We start from the raw sequence: 18,651 nt of genomic DNA on the forward strand, positions 1-18,651 counted from the left end.
AAGTAATATAAATAAAGAGAAAAGTGATATCATTTCTGAATGTTTGTATACTGAGAAAAGTAATATAAATACAAGATATATTTCGCATCAGTTTTAACAATATATTTCAGATATATTTTCAATATATACAAAATTAATCAAATGCTCTTGTACATACAATCATACAGATATTTTGAATTATACAAACTTAAAAAAAGTGTGCTTTGCGCGCTTTTTTCTTTATTTTCAATAATTCAATTCTTAGTATATTGTTTTTCGCTATTTAATGACAATAATTTTCCTGGTGTATTCTCGTTATAATTATTCCAATAACCATGCGACTGAGTGCATCAACAAAATTTCCTCTCACAGTGAAGTTTTATAATTAGGCGCGTAAACAAAAAAAACAGGTATCCTTTGCGTCGGTGTATATGATACAACGACGCTCGCCTTTTATAATACAGTATTTGTTGTATTTTGTCTGAAAAAGATTGACTTGTTTGAACAGAGTTATAGCATTATTTTTTAAAGATTATACATGTATTTTATCAAGCAAGATATTGGCGTTAATTATCTATTACTTAAGTATAATAATTTAATTAATGCTTGATTTTAATGACAAGATTATAATCTCGCACACAACTATACAATGTATATATTTCATTTATATTCAAACAATTTCGGTTTTTAGAAATAAATGTAATTTTAGTGCTAAAACACGTTTTACTCACGTATTGTTGAAGTTGCTTTTCGAATTGTTTTTCAAATAAAAATTTACATTCAAGTAAAAACAATAATGCGTACAACACGGTGAAAAAAAGAAATTACAAAATCATAATAACTTTATCTACAATAAATAAAGTGTCCAGTTTTTACTTTTAAAATCTATGACAGTTACGGATTTATACGAATTATTTAAAAACATTTCGTACACTACGGTACGCTTTCAAGAATTATTCATGATTCGTTTATTTTGAAGTCTTGGAAAAAAAACTTAAATAAAATAAACAATAAAGTAAGTAACTCGATACGAAAATTATATAATTATAACTTGTTCATCGAGCGAACCTATATTTATAATAACACAGTCCTTGGCTTCGGGCATTTAACTAGCCCTCACTTAAATTGTATTGTATTCAGTGATGAATGTTAGCTGCTTGGTTATTTAATACCTCTTAAGTCTTTCGAATTATGTTTAATAACAGTGCGATACCTCTGATTTGTGACAGCAATGCGCTCAGATTCTCACTAACACCTTGTTGTACTTTAAAGCTTTAGGATCGAATTTAGTAGTTTTTATTACGAGTTCCTTAAATCCATGGGAAAAGTACAATTATAAATGATAATTGGTAAATGTCGATGTAGCTATACTTAGTTTACTCTCGGAAACGTGGAAACCGGTATTTGAAAGACGAATGGGTAGGTACATAAAAAAATCGTTTAAAAAATAAAAATCTATTTTAGTAAAACTTACGACTAAATAAAATCAATTTTCCTAAGAGAAGTAAAACCTGGATAGAGACAATTGCTCCTATAAAACTCACCTAACGTCATCCCAGAGTAAACCAATCGGAATTTGCAGTGCATGCGCGGAACAAAATTGTAGTAAACATTAAATGATGCTCATGGAGCGTCGATAGCGCTTCCTAGTGTTGCTAGAATTGTTGTTATTGTTAGCCTGCAATGGAGCGGATATAGGTGCAGGTGGAGTTACAGGTGTCACTGGAGTCACTGGCGTCGTCAGAGGCGTCGTGCATTCAGCCGTGGAGGTACTGGCTGAAGTGGGGGGCCTGAGCTACCAAATGTAGTTCTCGGTTTGTGGTGCACGCATCACACCTACGCCACCACCTAGTCGACGGTAATTCATACAACCGCATAGACGCCATTGGTTTTGTTCTGGATCGTACACCTCGATTGTTTTCAAATAGGCCGTGCCGTCGAAACCACCTACTGCGTATAGTTGACCGTTCACTACTGCTAAACCTACCTAAATTATCGAAAAATTGATCATTAATGCGATTACATTTATAATTTTTGCTTAAATGTTAAGTAGTATGAAAAGCTTAACTTACCCCACTTCTCCTAGAAGTCATAGCAACGATAGGACTCCAAGAGTTCGTGTGTGGATTATATCGCTCAGCGCTTGAAAGTTCCATACAATCGTCTCTTCCACCAACCGCGTAAATAAGATTATTAAATACTGCACAACCCAAATGTTTGCGTCTCGTTGACATAGGTGAAACCTGCGTCCACTTATTTTGCCGTGGGTCGTAGCGTTCAACTGTGTTCAACGGTGATTGACCATCGGACCCGCCGATAGCGTATAAGTAACCTCCTAACACTGCCACAGCTACGCCAAGTCGTCGTGTCGTCATTGGCGAGACTTTCGACCACTTATTTTCCTTTGGATCATACCTAAAAATAAAATCATATGTATAATGTGAATATATTTTCCAACGTAATTAATAAATCCTTTAAAGATATATTCTTACCTCTCGACGTGGTTAAGACACTGCACGCCGTCTTGTCCACCAACAGCGTACAAGAATCCATCGAGTACAGCCACACCAACACTAGTTCTACATGACGTCGTCGGCGCAACATCGCACGACCACTGATTTGTTTGTGGATCATACCTTTCGATGCTATTCAGATAACTTTGTCCGTCGTGACCACCAACGGCATATAACAAATCATTTAATACTGCAACACCAACACCGCATCTTCGTTTGCTCATCGGTGCAACCATTTTCCAATCGACGGTGTTGGGATCAAATCTCTCTACGCTTGCTATCGCGTCGCCTGAACACCATCCACCAACCGCAAATAATACCTGAAATAACATTGGATTTTTATTTAAAAGCTCTGAATTAAAAATGAAATGAATGTTACCTCTCCACGTCGTGTAGGTTTTCTCGGTCTAGTTCTTGGTCCCTGCATTAATGGTCTCTCTTGTGGTAGTAGCAGGTAATTTTTCGCTTCGTCGACGAGATCACGACACGCATCGTCAGATCTGACGAGTAAATCCGAGCCGACGGTACCGACGAGGAACTTAGGACTGAGCAATGGTAAACGCACGTGTTGGAGCACTTGGGCGAGATGTTGACGACGCTCGGTCACGTTATACTTGACCCAATTCATTACAGCACTGAATACCTGCTCCTCCGTACGCACGTTTAGCTCGTCCGATGAGATTATGTCGACTAACTGGCCGACTGGCAGTAGAAGGAATTCCTCGCTTTCCATTACCTAAAAGGTAAAAACTGAATTTTAAAATTACGAAAAAATGATATTAAATATTCGAAATAATTGTTAACTCTTCAAATTGTTCAAAGTTACTATTCGTGACTTCGACATTTTGGTACATATATTACAAAATATCGATTTACAAATATTAGTAAACTAATAGTTATTAAATTAATTTGCAATTTAATATTCAACATTCGTAGTCTGCGAGTCTTTATTTCCAAATAGAACACGGAGTAAATATAAAGTACTATCAACTGTTATACTGATTAAATTCACTTTCGCGCTAGCAATGCTTTTACCTCGAAACATCGTTTTTCGAATAATCAATATGTTTTTTACATGTAAATTATAAATAATATTCAATCGAAACAATATTTTAATCATAAAAGTATCGAATGACTAATTATTTCGTATTACTATTATGTATATTCTAAGAAACTCCGAAATTTCATTAGACGTATAGAAGCAAAGTTAGAATTTCGGTTAAACGACGAATCGAATCAAGTGCTTGACGAGCCAGTCGTAGTAATATGATGGAGCCCAGTTCTCAAGATACATTTTAGCAAACTTAAACTTGTATTTCCCTCTCGCGAGTGTATATACGTAATATATATGCATAGTATGTGTGTGTGTATATATATAATCCAGGTCACGGATAACAAAATACGAATGATGATTTTTCGCGAGCCATAAAGTTTATAAAAGAAAAACTCGCTGAACTGGCAAAAAGGATGAAATTACCTCCTGGAAGTTGTGTTGTGTGAATTTATCGGCAATCCGCAATAGTTCGCGACAGGAATGAGTGTCGGCGAAAGCTCGTATGCCAAGACAATTGGACGGATCGAGCTGTCGTTTAAGGAACTCGCAACAGATGTCCTGAATTTCAGCAAGTTGTAGGAGACAGGCGGCTGGAAGTAATGTTTGCACGTTCGCTTCTTCAACAATTATATGAGACGTATAGCAGAAGTCAATTAGCAGCTCCATTGCCATTTCGTCTATGTCGCGTATTGTCACCTCTGTTTGCCGCGATTCCGCTAGCTCGCCCGTAAACATCGCTCTGAAAAAACAAATTACACGATAATACGTTTCTAACGCGCGCCGTTTGTTCTGTAAGAAAGACAACTTTGAAAGCTTTACGTTATCTCGGTATTGACGTTTTCTAAAAATGCTCTTTTGCAAAACCACTCGGCTATTTTTCTTTCTATTGTAGAATCTGGAAACAGCTCTCTTTACGTCTAATACATCTATTCCACTATATCACATAAGTGTCTTGCATAAAAAAGAATCTCGTAGATGTTTTCAACAGCTCAGGTAAACTTTTTCCTTACTTTAACATTGACTGAGCATGGCAAAAAAAATCGATTGACGCGCAAAGAAAAAGCACTCCAGAACCCATTAAAGCCAAACGATCGTGATTATCAACAGATCTCACCTAAAGTACGGACTACACGCCGACAATATAACCCGATGAGCGAAGATCTTTCTGGAGCCGACATTGAGCACAACGTCGCAGAGCTCCCTGTGCCTTCTGAGCACAGTGAGCTCAGTGAGCGTAGCTCTTGGGTGTTTCTCCGAGGTGTGACTTAGCCGTGCGGGCGATGGTGCACGATCGACCACCATTTCACCCATTCTCGATGATGCTCCACCGCGTGGCGATGGCGCCTGTGGTTGCGGCTGCTGTTGATTTGGTGCTGATGGCGGTGGCTGTTGTTGCTGTGTAGGGGCCCCGGCTGCTACCTGAAGGCGCAGCGGAGGCGACGCCCAACCCCACACAGTCTCTATCTGGATACGAAAACATATAATATCATTAGTGATTTTAGTAGGTCAATAGCTTTGATGATACGGTAAAGACCTTTGAGGTTTCCTGCGTGTTTTGTTTAGAAAGACCGCGTGACGTGTATAGTATATAGCACGAGGGTTCGCAGGCTCTCTCTCGTAATAGAGTTATTACTATTTCTTTTAGAAGATCGATAAGAATTTTAGTCGCAGAAATGTTGGTTATGTTGCGATGAACTCGAGAGCGAATACGTGAGAATTGATGAATAATTAGCACTGAATTGGTTTGTGGGTGCTATTGTTTGACACTGATTTGATGAATTAAAGTACTCAATCAACATTGTTTCTCACAATTCTTTCGGAAATTGACACAACACGTAAGTTCCATAAAAGCTTAGATTCGATAAAAAGTCGAACAAATGTTTACGTTATTAAAAACGCTAATTACCTGTGAGAACGAAATGACGCTGAAACCAAAGCGAGCATACGTACAATTCCGATTCGCAGTCTCAAGTGAAAGTATTTTCGTGCTGTATAATAGATAAGTTATCTCGTACTGTGCACGTAACTCTAATTCATTATTGCACGGAAAAAAATGATAACGATAAAGCAAAGAATTGACTGACCTTTGAGACTTTTGGGTAACAGAGCGAGCGAGAAACTTAACAACGAAGGTTTTTAAGCCTCCGTTGTTGAGAGAGATACTTTTTGTCGTTGCGCGACTCTGCACAACTTGACGATGCACGGATGACGGCGGCGACGATCTTTTCAATTTCGGTGGCGTTGCATTTTTGAGTTGTGCTACAGCTGCATAAGTAGGCGGATAATATCGAGGACACGTAAGAGTGCACACACCACCACTTTCAGAACAGAAACAATACGTGTAGATATCCGTCTGACTGACTCCTCCGCGCGATGGGGAGTAAGCCCAGATGATCGTAAACAGCTGCTTTGATTTCCTGACGATGGTGGCGCGCGTATAGCTACGCCATAAACGTGCGTGTACTGCGTGCGCCGATTGACAGATTGATAACAAAAAATGATTGTCGATGACCGTCCTGCGCAAAAATTCAAACAAAAACTGAAAAAAACTTAACGTATTTTAATTAAAAATTAAATTAAGTGCGTAATAGCAGTTGAGAATCTTTATATTTTGTTAATGTTACAATCAATTACAATTAGTTACAATTGTACCATTTAGTAGATATGATTGTGAAAATACGTATCATGAACTATTTTTAAAATTCCTTTGACGAATATTTTCGTTTGCACTTAATTAACACAAATTTACTTTTGGGGCATGCATTTGAACATTAAATTTAATCAATGAACTATAATTAGCGTGACAGTGGCGAAACTTCCACTTTATAAAAAAAAAGAAAAAAGCAACCATAGAATAACTGATCGGCGGCTTGCAATGCGTGTATAGTAATGGCGGCCAGATACCTAAAAGAAGAAGCTCGGTCGGGCGCTACTGCACCACAGCACTGTAATAACATCAACTCAATTGTACTAAGTGAGAAAAACCAGAGATAATTGATCGCGTAATATCGTGCTAGAATATCTGGAAACACAGATAAATCTAAATTGCGACGCAACAGTGCGTATGTGTAGCATCCACAAGAAGAGGCAGGCGTAGTCAAAATGGACCAGGCGCCGGCAGGTAAGATTAAGCGCGGGCGGTCGATTATTTCCTTGACCGTTCAATTTTCCTCTGCGCTCGATTTGCTTTTCTCTTTGATCGCTTTTCAAGCATGTATCTTGTAATTTGGTTTTCATGTAATTTCAACGGGTGAGATGAAAACAGAGTTCGTATGATGGAGATTTGATTTGTGCATAGTTGCACGCGGTTTTTAGGTTAACTTCGTGTTTCTTAACACTTCCTATACTATTTGGGCGACTTGATAAGTTCTTGGAGCATTTTAGGACATGTTGTTGTGAAGAGTGTATCATTGTGGTTTACACTTTCTTTGTATTTATTTCATTTTTGGAATAGAATAATTTACATTCAAGTTCAAAAATTCGAGTTATATTGTTTTTGTCGTATGTGTTATGGTTAACTTTTTTGTTGTTAATACATAAACTTGTGCGTTTACATTTATTTAAAAAAATGAATTGAACACAAACTCTGTTCTTAACTCACTTCTAAAATATTAAAAAATGCTGATTAACTCAAAATAATTGATAGTAATTTTAAAAACCTACTGTACATTAAAAAAAAGTTTAGTTTATTTATAGGAATCTGAATTCAGGTAGAAACAAATAAACCCCTTAAGAATATTGAGCTTTGATAATAGAATACTTTCAAACAAGTATATTTTTATTCTCAATACAGATACAGAACTGCGCAACATCATCGATAAGTTGGCGCAGTTTGTTGCCAGAAATGGGCCTGAGTTCGAGCAAATGACCAAGAACAAACAGAAGGACAACCCGAAGTTCAGTTTCCTGTTTGGTGGAGAGTACTTTAACTACTACCAGTACAAAGTTACAACTGAACAAGCCAGTAAGTGGGACAAAACAACTATACAACTACGTCCTTTAACACTCTTTGGGAAGGGATAATTTCGAAAGTTTATGTATACATGTAATACCACAAAAAAATAAGATGACAGCTAATGTTGGAGAGCATATGTAACGGATGAAAGAAAGTGCAATAGGAGTTGCATTAAAAATATTAAAAAAATAATATTTTATTGACTGAGCATCTAAACGCCATACAATAATTCACCATCATTCGTTTGCAGTTTTAAAACAAAAAGGAATAAATCCAATGCAAAATGCAGATCCACGTTTAAACGTTTCGCAGCAGCAGCAATCAGCAGTAGCAGTAGTTAACAATGTAGGCATACATCAGAACAATGGCTTAAATTCAGTTCAAACAAACGTGGGATCTGCAGGCAACCCCCCCAACATGCATAGCTCAGGTCCACCTCCTCATTCAGGACCTGGGCATCATGCTGGACCTCCAAATGCTGGGCCTGGACACATACCTCCAGTACACAATGCTGGTCATATGTCTGTTCAACAGAATTCTGTTGGTAGATCCACTTCTTGGTTGCAAACCGAATTATCCAATCTTCAGTCACAGCAAACAACTCTTCAAGATCAAGTGCGTCAATCGGAACAAAACTTGGCTGCTCAGCATGCTGCTCTAATGGCTCAACAACAGGGAAGGGTAGAGGATGCTGTGAGACAGGCGCAAGAAAATACTTTGCAGACAAGTGCACAAAATACTAATACGGACTTGGCTACCTTTGATTCTGTTCTTCAGCCTATTATTGATAGTTGCACTAAGGACAGTATAAGTGCAGGAAAAGCTTGGATATTACAGAATTCTATTACATTAGAAAGTAATCAAGTTATAGCTGAACATTTACTCAAGAGGTATGTACCTCTAATATTGTCATGAATTTTAACATGTTGAATTACAAAATATATGGAGCATCTGATAAAATATGTCTGACTTGAATTTTAGAGTAATTCAAGAAACCACTTTTACTCATAAACTTCATATTATTTATCTGGTAAATGATGTGTTGCATCATTGGTAAGTTGGAGGGTCAAAGTCGTCAATTAATTATTGAATAAATTTATTTCTTAAAACTGTTGATCAATTTTATCATGAAATTTATATAATTTTACTAGTGCTCGAAAAAAATCAGTGGACTTGCGAAAAGCAATGGAAAGTGTTGTGGTACCTATGTTTTGTAATACATCATTAGTTGCCACGGAAGAACAACTAAACAAATTAAATAAGCTTTTAAGTTTGTGGGAATCAAAAAGTAATTATTTTGAAGAGGGCATTATAGAGAAGCTGAAGAATCCTAGCGGCTCCTGGTCAGATTATCAGACGAGTTTAATGACACAGCATGCAGGTGCCATCACTTCTATCACCGCCACCACTAAGCAGACTTTTGATAATTATCAAGCGCAGCATCAGGCTTTCGTCAATCATGCGATGAGGCAGATTCAGAATATAGAACAGCAGAAAATTGTAATTGATCGACAACTCAAAGCACCACCCTCTGCGCCAATGGTAAGAGCAATGTTATAATATATGTAGTAAATGTTTATATGTATTAAGATATCGAAGCCATTAATACTAGAAGTGTGTCGATACTTAGACTTTGATTATATTATATGTAAATAACATTATAAAAAAATTCCAAAATAACAAAAAATTTTAAAAATGATTCGTTTTTCCCATAAATTCATGAATGTTATTACGAATAATAGCCAAGTCAACAAAATGTACCACCGCATTCCGGACCACCACCCATATCTGGGCCACCGCCAACACACTCTGGACCACCTGGACCACCTCCGCATACAAATCATCCGCATGATGTCCCATCAGGAGATCATCAAGGACCTCCTTATGGAGGACCACCGCCACATGGTGGACCACCGCCACATAGTGGACCACCTCCACACGGTGGGCCACCCCCACACGGCGGACCACCTCCACATGGCGGACCTCCACATGGCGGACCACCTCCACACGGCGGACCACCACCATCGCTTGACGGAAGACCACCTTATATTGGACGTCCATCGCTTGAAGATGGACCACCGTACGGAGGACCACCACCTCGCGAAGGACCACCTTATGGTAGTCGGATGCAGGACGAAGATCCTCCGTATGTTAACCGATCTAGTCGAGAAGATGTACCACCTTATGGACATTCACGCGAAGAAGGGCCGCCATACAGAGGACATCCACGTGACGATGGGGGTCCACCCTATGGTAGCCGACCCAATCGTGAAGAAGGCTACGGCAGTCGATCTCATGAGGAAAGACCATCCTACGGTCGACCTGATCGTGAAGACGCATTGTCTTACGGAGGACACCCACGTGATGAAGGACCACCATACGGGGGACATCCATGCGAAGAAGGGCCACCATATGGTAATCACCCGCGTGATGATGGGCTTTATGGAAGTCACCCGCATGACGATGGACCGTACGGGGCTCAACCTCGCGATGAACCACCATATGGAAGTCGGCCACCTCGAGAACCTGGTCCTCCCTACGTAGGTCAACCGCGTGATGATAGGCCACCATATGGAGGTCAACCTCGTGATGTACCATCCTATGGAGGTCAACCTCGTGAGGGACCTTATGGACCACATGACGGACCTCTTTACGGTGGTCCACCTCACGATCCTCCGTATGGCGGACCTCATCATTCAGGTCCTCCACATGCTAGTCCTCCACATGGTAGCATGCATCCGGATTATCCACCGCATAGAGGTCCACCACACTCTGGGTCGCCTCATGGTCCATATGGTCCACCTCACGGAGGTCCACATGGTGGTCCTCCGCATGGAGGCCCGCATGGCCCTCATCCAAGAGGTATTTTTAATTTTTTTAAATAAAAACTATAATAGATAATTGTTCATTGAATCATTTCCAATTTCATAAACATTCATAAATACAATTTTATTACAGATCATCCAAGTATGGGACCGCTTGGTGGGCCACCACATGGAGCTATGCCTCCTCACGGAGGTCCACCCCATGGAGGAATGCCACCTCATCATCATGGTCCGCCACCACACGACTTGAACTTTAGTCAGCCGCCACCAAACTGGAATCATCCAGGTGGTCCGGGTGGTCCCGGTGGCCCAGGTGGCCCGGGTGGTCCAGGTGGTCCACCGCCTAATCTTCCTTTGCCAGATTTCTCCAAACCACCTCCAGGCTTTGGACCGCCATCGGGAGGACCGCCACCTCTTATGTCGCAGGAAGTTCATATACAGCCCGAAGACCTTATGCCCAGCATGCCGTACTTCGAACTTCCAGCTGGTCTCATGGTGCCGTTGATAAAACTTGAGGATTACAATTATAAACCGCTTGATGCTGATGCCATTAGATTACCACCACCGGCACCACCAAGTGACAGACTAATTGCTGCCGTCGACGCCTTTTATGCGCCACCAAATCACGATTCGCCTAGAGATAGGTAGGTTTATTTAGTTTTATTAGTTTTTTTTAAATAGATAAAGCTAATTTTTATAATTTATTTAATATGTTTCTTTTTAAATTTCATAGTGACGGTTGGGAGAAATTAGGCCTATACGAGTACTATAGAGCAAAAAATACCGCAAAAAAGCGAAAGGAAGATGACATAAAGGCAGGCATAAGACGGAAATCGAAATCACCGTCACCGATACTTAGGCCACGGTCAAAGAGCCCTAGTCCACCAAAGAAACGTTACAGAAGCAAGTCGAAAAGTAGATCGAGGTCAAGGTCACCAAAGGAAAGAGCAAGGAGTAGATCTAGATCGCCTGCGCCCACAACGCCCAATCACAATAGCCGACGAAGTAATAGAAATAGTCATAGCAGCAGTCGCAATAGAAGAAGGCGGAATAATAGCAAGATAAACGATGGACAAATATCGAACACACCACATCGCTCGCCTGATAGAAGACTCGATCGTTCGGATAGAAGTCCTACGCCACCTAGTTTTCTGTAAGTTTACGTTTTATTGTTAATAGTGTAATAAAAAATTCGGCGTTGTAAGACTATTTAGATATATTTTATCGACGGATTCGCGTATAGTTGCTAATGAGGTCATTGTTTCAATAACTAAGCTATTTTTCATTATTTGTTCAGAGGTTCGACGTATAGCAAAGCAACCCCAGACTCAAGTATCGACGAGAGCAACAAGGGTCACCAGCTGCTGCGCAAGATGGGATGGGGTGGCGCAGGTCTCGGTGCTAACGAACAGGGCATTGAAGCGCCGATTTCGGGTGGCGAAATACGCGACCGAGTTGATCAATATAAGGGTGTAGGTATAAATCTTAACGATCCTTACGAAACCTTCCGTAAAAGTAAGGGTCAAGCTTTCATCACCAGAATGAAAGCGAGAGCCGAGGAAAGAGCCGAGGAAAGGGGTGATAGACCAGCTGAAAGAGAATGAGACTAACTGTGCATTTAAAAAGGGAAAAAATGTTTTTGATGTTGACATGCGTGACGCAGTTGAGATTGATAATAGACTAATTTCGTGGACTATTTACGATTTTTACTGGATATACATATTGTAGCCGGACAATTTTTATGTCTCGACAACCGCGTGATGAATTGTGCGCTAATTGTACAAATTAAATTAGGGAATGATAAGATACATACTTTTGAAAAAAAAAACATTAATCATAATGTTTATTGAAATGCTATCGGTGACAAAAAAAATGAAAGGAAAAAATAACTTCCAATACATTTTTTTTCTGTGTTATTTGTATACCTTTGTTACCTCGTGTTTCTTCATGAAGCTAGAATGATTAGTTTGATTAATCATTGTTATTAATACCAGAAGATAATTCTCGTATAAGTGAACATCAACGTGAACGATTGCGTGTTTGAAAAATCATCATGATGATACTTGTATTTATAGATCTAATATTAAGTTCATTGAATACAGTGTAACTAGACTCAAAAATAAAAAATCTGTACATTTCTTAAATTGATTCTACTTATTAAACTATTACTTTCTTTGTCAGTGAATGTATTCATTGAGTAATTAAAAACATTAGTTTTAGCCTTGCGATTTTTTGTTTCTGATGTATAATTATTTTTTTAACGTCCTTAATTTGAATAAATCCCAAACGTTATAGAGTAAAGCATTATATTCATCATAAAAATTATGTTCCTTATATACGCTATATTTATTACGCTATATTTTTTAACGAATCATTTAGTTGAAAAGAAATTTCATTTACATAGTTATTTAAATTCACTCAACATTTTTGTATTAATTCCCTACTTAAATTATACAATCGAATCATAACTGTCGAGATTTTGACCGTGGCATAATCGTATTCTTAGTGATCAGCATCAGGGACGAATTATAACAGACAATAATATATCTGAGTCCCGGAAAAAATGTACCAACTCAACTTCAATTATTTTCCCACACATCACAACTACGTGCAAAACACATTGTCGTCCCCGTAGTGACTTTACAGTGGTGTTTTGTGTATTAAATATCTACGCAATGTGATGGTTAATATAAGTGAGTCACGTTTGTTAGACGTGCTGCTCGTAGTCCATTGCCTGTAATTTAAGTTTCCGTCGTCAGTCCTCGTGATGAGTTCCTGCACGAGAATAACCGTATCAGCTTCGCCAAGTGGTCTACTTTCTTTTGCAAGTTCATCGCTTGGAGATTTTGTAAGCTGATAGGTTTTCACGTCATGTTCGTCGTGTGCATGACGAATCCTGCAATTCTAATCAAGTTTCTAACGTTTCTCTACGTTTTGTCGTTAATTTGCATCTATATGCAAGACAAAAGGTTTGTGAAATGCATGTGTCATGGCTGCAAAAGTATTTACATCATGAATAATGAGTAGTTGTGCTTCTAAAACCATGAATTCTTTAATGAACTTTTGTAAACTGGATTTGCTGTTTGCATTTCTGTTTGTGTTCAATATTAAGCATTATCAGACGTACTAATGAGAATTTGAAAAATGCTTCATCATTATAAAAATTTTTATCATTAAATGGGTTTTAGGTATTATTTGTTAGTATGGAGAATATTATTTCTAATCAAAAGGAAATCGAGCTGTAATGATCAGTTCATATCAATCAATACACCCTGCATTATCAACTTTTAAAGTAATTGCCTCGTCGATATTCACCATATAGAATCATTTTGACGCTCCCGTACCTTAACAACGAATCTCTCCATTTTCCTCGAAAACAATTATCTCTAACGTACGACTACCGACAAGGAAAGAGTCAATAGTTTCCATCGATCCGACATATGTTTGTCGGCGTACTCGCAATGTCCACAATAATCTGCAACTAATACGCGTCAACGTAAGTACAAAAAGTTATCCGTTTATCGCTGTTCACGAGTCTGTTAATAACGCACTCGCGGCTGGAGGTAGAGAAGATAAAAGATAGCGAGCAATTTGCGGTTATCAATGCCTTGACTCTTTGAGAGGGAAGGGATGAACTCGTAGCAACCGGTCAAAAGAGGCGACGAGAGAGAGAGAGATACGCGCAGAATGGTGTTATTTGTTCCCTTCTTATTTAAACGCACGTGACGAGAAATACTGCTCTGATAAGTAATGTAAGTTCGTCGTGCGCGCTTGTCTGCCGTCCGCGCGCGGTTTATCACCGACGCGTCCGATAAAAGGTCGCAATCGTGCGCTGCGTTTTATTTTGACTGTGAGAATATTGCTATTGTACGTGAATGCAATTTTGATTGTTAGAAATATTCTGTTCGCTTACCTTCTCGTAAATGACGAGTGTGCGTGCGTTGGAATAAATAAGGGGAAATAAGGATTCACGATAAGGGGAAAAAACATTGTCACGAACAGCATGAACTAACGCCATGCAATTGCCAACGAGAAACTTTTGGAAATGCAATAAGCCAACAACATTGATGATAGCTAATCAGGCGCGCGTCGACAACAATTTTCTCACGAATCCGATGCGCGCAACGCTATAGAATGCCAATATTCCCCGTCAGAGCTTCGATAAATCCAACGCAACTGTCGTTCGTCGCAGCGACAAATTGCTCTCTCGGCAATGCACGCGAGCATTCCAGACCTTTTAAGGGGGCTGCAGTTAAAGAAACCTGAATCCGTCTCCGTTACGCAATGTCGCCAATCCGCGCGAGAACTTTGAATCCATCACGGTCACGCGCAATTAACGCGCGATAGCTTTTTCTCTTCTCCTTCGATGTTATCCTCGGATTAAACGATCGCGCTGATCATGACAATGTTTCTTTACCATCCGTCAAATTGTTTTAGCCGAGATTTCAGTTGAGCGTACGTGCGCGCTGATTTCGCACGTGTCGTTACTTTTTTTGCAAAAGATTGAGCTCGGCAAAGTTGACATTGGTCGCGTGGTGGCATTATTACGCAATCTAGCAGATGCTGCGTACTTTAGAGAAAGTGCTGTTTGAGCAATAATTCTGTATGAAAATTATTCGCACAACTGAAAGATCGTTTTTCGTCTTCTAAATTTCGAATGTGAGAGGACTAGTTTTTAACGTGGTGGTCATTATTGTTTTGGTCGCCTGGATGTGTGCGTATGTTTTAAGATTAAAAAAGGATGGATCCAAAAATATACTTTTCAAAACACGCTTTTCCAACATGCTGTGGAAAATTAGCCAGTATTTTGACATTTCATTCGCAATTCTTTTGTGCAATCAAGAATATAGTTCTTCAGTTGCATATTCTCACAATTATCAAAATAGTCGAAAAGTCAGCTTCTCTACGTTTTTCCAACTAAAAATATGATTTCCTACAGGGTTTTTTTTCGTCATAACCATCTAAATTTACTTTTCCAGTAAACTGCAAATAATGAAAAACAGATTACTGTCCATCTGGCCTTATTCATTTATCAAAGAAATAATCGTCAGTACAATATATACAACTCCATATTAAAATTCAAATCTGTATGTACCTTGCACACAATTGACACATCAATCACCCTATCCTTGACGAAATAATCGCGCTCTGAGCTAAGTAACATTTACAATGTCATTCTTCTTCAGCATGTAAAATATTCATCTGAACAACGTGCCTCGTACAGACAATGTAAAAGCAAAAAATCTACGCGCAGCGTCATACGAAAAAACCGTGGTCATTTTCACACGCGCGCGCACGCGGCGAAAGCGCGTTTGCAACCTGCGCCTTGCGCGTGCGTATTAGGTAAGGGGAAAAACCACTTGGGTCAAGAAAAATATTATGCACGGAAAGCGGTATGACCACGTTATTTCACACATTACTCCACGTGGAGACTGACGGTGAGAGAAGTTGCTATGAGTTAATGGGTTTATTTTATCTGAGTCGACAGGCAGAAGAATTTTTTCTTTTTTTTCTTCGTTGTTGTTTCGTCCTAGTGAACGAATGGTAGTGGAGAATGTGGAGGTCCAAATTCCTGATTATTCATGTGATTGTTTTATTTATGGTATAAGATAATTTTTGGTATGTTATATAAACTTGACACATTTGCGTATAATTTGTTTAATGTATCTTGTTTTGCTTTTTTAACATGTTGGCTATCAGTGCTGTAAAAAGAAGTTGCAAAAGTGTTAATTATTCTTCCGATAACTAATGAGGTATCATTGTTTTACAATTTCTATCAATTAATGTGATGGAATATCAAATGTCGACGGACCTCTGCTATTTTTAAATAGCATAAAATATGTGAGAAAAAACCGGAAGAAAATCAAAACATGGCTAAAGCTACATTAAATGATTCTGAAAATATTCGATAAGTATTAATAAGTATTAATAAATTGGAAAAAAACAAGAAATAGATGTCCTGATGTTCATTCATAAATCGCTAATGTCTGCGTCGGTGATTGTTTTGCAAATACAACTCTATCGAAATACTGATCACATCTTAGATCGTGATGGAATTGGTGTATTTGTAGTTTTGCACATCTAATAATTTTTATGTCATTTAGTGAAAAATATAACAGCAAATACCTGCATGATGATTGAAAATGTAAAATTATATTGATAGACATTTTATAAAAAATCATTTCGCAAGATAGTATATTTTATTACAAACTTGGTTTCTGAACAATCAAACGATTTTTATCGCGGTTGTCGGTTCTGACAGTGAATTTTTCGAATAGTGAACTTCCTAAGAGCATTTTAAATTTCCAATTTATACCGAATTTCTTGCTGGCACGACAAACCGAAAGTGCGTTAGCGATTCGCAACATCGTCCACGAAGGAGAGAATATTCAGCATCAGTCTCGGTGTCTCGTTGCATGCGCGAAAAAAAAGTGCTTTGACAAGTAAGAGCCGGCGGCGAGCTTGGGACAGCATGCACACGCGCCGCGTTACCATCCACGTGAGTTTGGAGGTGGTCACGCGGCAGCGCACGCTTCTAAGACTGTGAGTGCACGTGCCACCAATGTGTCGCGTGCGACTTCACTACTGCTGCCCTAGAGAGAGAGAGAGATAGATAGAGAGAGAGAGAGAGAGAGAGAGAGAGACAGAAAGAGAGAGACAGACAGACAGAGACAGAGAGCAAGAAACAGAAACTTTGCATTTGTATTGTGTTGTTGCTGCTCAGATGTCGACTTGTGCACTGATCGCTTCGCGTGGCTCTTATTCGCACATAAAAATCAAAGGTTAGTTCTTCATTTGCTTGCGTGATTTGCGGAATTAGTTAACTAGTTACTTGCTTGATTTTGCTTTGTAAGTGGGCTGACACGCGTGGTACACTTTTTAAGTTAAGTATGGTACTAGTGTGTGTGTGTGTGTGTGTGTGTGTGTGTAAGCGCATTTTTTCACATTGTATAATTTATAAAATAGCAAGGTTGTGTAAGATTACAGGAATCAAAAAAGTTTATCGTTTTGTTTTTAGTTTTGGCTTGGCAATTTTGAAATTTGATTAGTACGAATTCTACAACACGGTTCCTCCTTATAACATGTGTGCACCTTTCAGATAGTTAATTCGTTGATTTTCTGAAAATTATTCACTAGTAAGTACCCATGAATATAAATGAATTTATATAATTGTTACTATTAAAATGCAATTGTATTGCCTATTTGAGTTTCTTCATCACAGTAATAAATTGTAAAATATGCCTTACATTAGTCTTAATCATAAAAATAACATACAATTGACAATTATAATTGCAGATTGAACATCCATAATTTTCATTCCATAGTTTTATGATTGATTGGAAACTTTAAACGTGAATATCTGCATTATTAGATTAAAAAATTGTGATTCAGTAAAATAGTTTTAGTACGCATCAAGCCAAATTTAAAAATTCATAATTTATTAAATTATTAACAAAACTCATTAACTGTAGTGGACGTAAATAAAAATGATAACCTTCTTGAATTGAAGCTAATGTAGTTTGAATCAAAAACAAGATGACAAATATCAAGCTACTACGCAATTAGAAACACTAAAGCTACACCGTAAGTTTTTCATTTATAAATAGTCAGCTTAGCGTATTAATAAAGGAATCTGTACGCCGGCCCACGTGTATGTCAGTACCGGAAACAGATATAGATGTTCGTCAATCGAGCGATAGAGATCCGAATGTGATTGCTGCTCGTGTGCGCTCGCGCCAAAATAGATGACCCACTGCCAAGGCGCGCTCCATTGAGACAGTAAAGGGTAAAAATAAATGCGCGTCGCGTTCCAGTTACGGAAGAATCACTTGTTGAATCATTTGCATTTGAATTATCAGACGCACTTTCTTAGTGAAAAAAAAATTTAAGTTTCAATAATTTATGGCAATAACGGCGGTGTAATCGGCTGTAATCATCGGCAATTTCGTACAAAAATTTCCAACACCAACACAATTTTACGTAACATAAAAAAACAAAAAACGAACGAACCCGCGCCATACGCAATAGTGATGACTCGTCTTTGAAAAACGCGCGAATCGGAAGTGGAATTAGGTTGGCGCCCGAGTCCACGTTGCGCCGCGCCTTTTCATTTTACGTTGGTTGCGCAACGATTGTCATCTTGCCGAGCTTCTGCTCAATGATCCTCATCTTTCATCAGCGCACGCTATTACGCGAGGATGACGTAATAGCCGCAAGTCTCGACAGGCAGACAAGCCCTTTGCGAGAGGTGCTAATGGAGAATTTTTATTTTATTTTATTGCATGTGACATTGGTTCTCGTGTTTGGATTGAAAATAGATTTTAT

The 18,651-nt window shown here is 38.7% G+C and overlaps 3 protein-coding genes across 5 annotated transcripts in view; 2 read left to right on the forward strand and 1 right to left on the reverse strand.

Annotated features, from left to right (window-relative positions):
- Positions 1 to 46: 46 nt before the first annotated feature.
- LOC131665477 (kelch-like protein diablo) lies at positions 47 to 5,927 on the reverse strand. Of its 2 annotated transcripts, XM_058937372.1 has the most exons (8): positions 5,631 to 5,927; positions 5,453 to 5,534; positions 4,661 to 5,010; positions 3,970 to 4,285; positions 2,872 to 3,228; positions 2,472 to 2,812; positions 2,052 to 2,394; positions 47 to 1,966 (listed from the first exon to the last, which is right to left on the reverse strand). In XM_058937372.1, the coding sequence occupies exons 3-8, from the start codon at positions 4,855 to 4,857 to the stop codon at positions 1,775 to 1,777; spliced, it is 1,746 nt and encodes a 581-aa protein (XP_058793355.1). In that variant the 5' UTR covers positions 4,858 to 5,010; positions 5,453 to 5,534; positions 5,631 to 5,927; the 3' UTR covers positions 47 to 1,774. The 2 variants fall into 2 exon arrangements, with proteins under 2 accessions (XP_058793355.1, XP_058793354.1); XM_058937371.1 differs by lacking the exon at positions 5,453 to 5,534 and having other exon boundaries at positions 5,631 to 5,770.
- Positions 5,928 to 6,447: 520 nt separating this feature from the next.
- On the forward strand, positions 6,448 to 12,444 carry LOC131665490 (calcium homeostasis endoplasmic reticulum protein). Its single transcript, XM_058937386.1, has 9 exons — positions 6,448 to 6,667; positions 7,340 to 7,510; positions 7,752 to 8,391; positions 8,483 to 8,554; positions 8,653 to 9,043; positions 9,244 to 10,363; positions 10,460 to 10,970; positions 11,060 to 11,479; positions 11,624 to 12,444. Exons 1-9 carry the CDS (start codon positions 6,649 to 6,651, stop codon positions 11,928 to 11,930), a joined length of 3,651 nt encoding a protein of 1,216 aa, XP_058793369.1. The 5' UTR covers positions 6,448 to 6,648; the 3' UTR covers positions 11,931 to 12,444.
- Positions 12,445 to 17,067: 4,623 nt separating this feature from the next.
- LOC131665557 (transcription factor cwo) overlaps positions 17,068 to 18,651 on the forward strand; it is a 36,408-nt gene continuing 34,824 nt past the window's right edge. The window contains exon 1 of one of the 2 annotated variants that reach the window (XM_058937500.1): positions 17,068 to 17,108. The gene's annotated coding sequence lies outside the window, so the exon portion shown is untranslated. Of the gene's footprint in view, positions 17,109 to 17,344; positions 17,463 to 18,651 lie in introns of those variants that run through there. The other variant, XM_058937501.1, reaches the window with a different exon arrangement.

Source organism: Phymastichus coffea, unplaced genomic scaffold (assembly GCF_024137745.1).
Source record: "Phymastichus coffea isolate CEN01 unplaced genomic scaffold, Cenicafe_Pcof_1.1 PCOF00052, whole genome shotgun sequence".
Lineage (NCBI taxonomy): Eukaryota > Metazoa > Arthropoda > Insecta > Hymenoptera > Eulophidae > Phymastichus > Phymastichus coffea.

What these genes read in the sequence shown, in the direction of transcription:
- LOC131665477 (XM_058937372.1), bottom strand. Translation starts at nt 4,857, where the DNA reads ATGGGTGAAATGGTGGTCGATCGTGCACCATCGCCCGCACGGCTAAGT. An exon ending in GCGTGTAGTCCGTACTTTAG is followed by an intron (nt 4,286 to 4,660) that starts GTGAGATCTGTT and finishes TTGTTTTTTCAG; the next exon opens with AGCGATGTTTACGGGCGAGC. An exon ending in AACCTACACGACGTGGAGAG is followed by an intron (nt 2,813 to 2,871) that starts GTAACATTCATT and finishes ATGTTATTTCAG; the next exon opens with GTATTATTTGCGGTTGGTGG.
- LOC131665490 (XM_058937386.1), top strand. An exon ending in AATGATGTGTTGCATCATTG is followed by an intron (nt 8,555 to 8,652) that starts GTAAGTTGGAGG and finishes TAATTTTACTAG; the next exon opens with TGCTCGAAAAAAATCAGTGG. An exon ending in CCTACGCCACCTAGTTTTCT is followed by an intron (nt 11,480 to 11,623) that starts GTAAGTTTACGT and finishes TTATTTGTTCAG; the next exon opens with AGGTTCGACGTATAGCAAAG.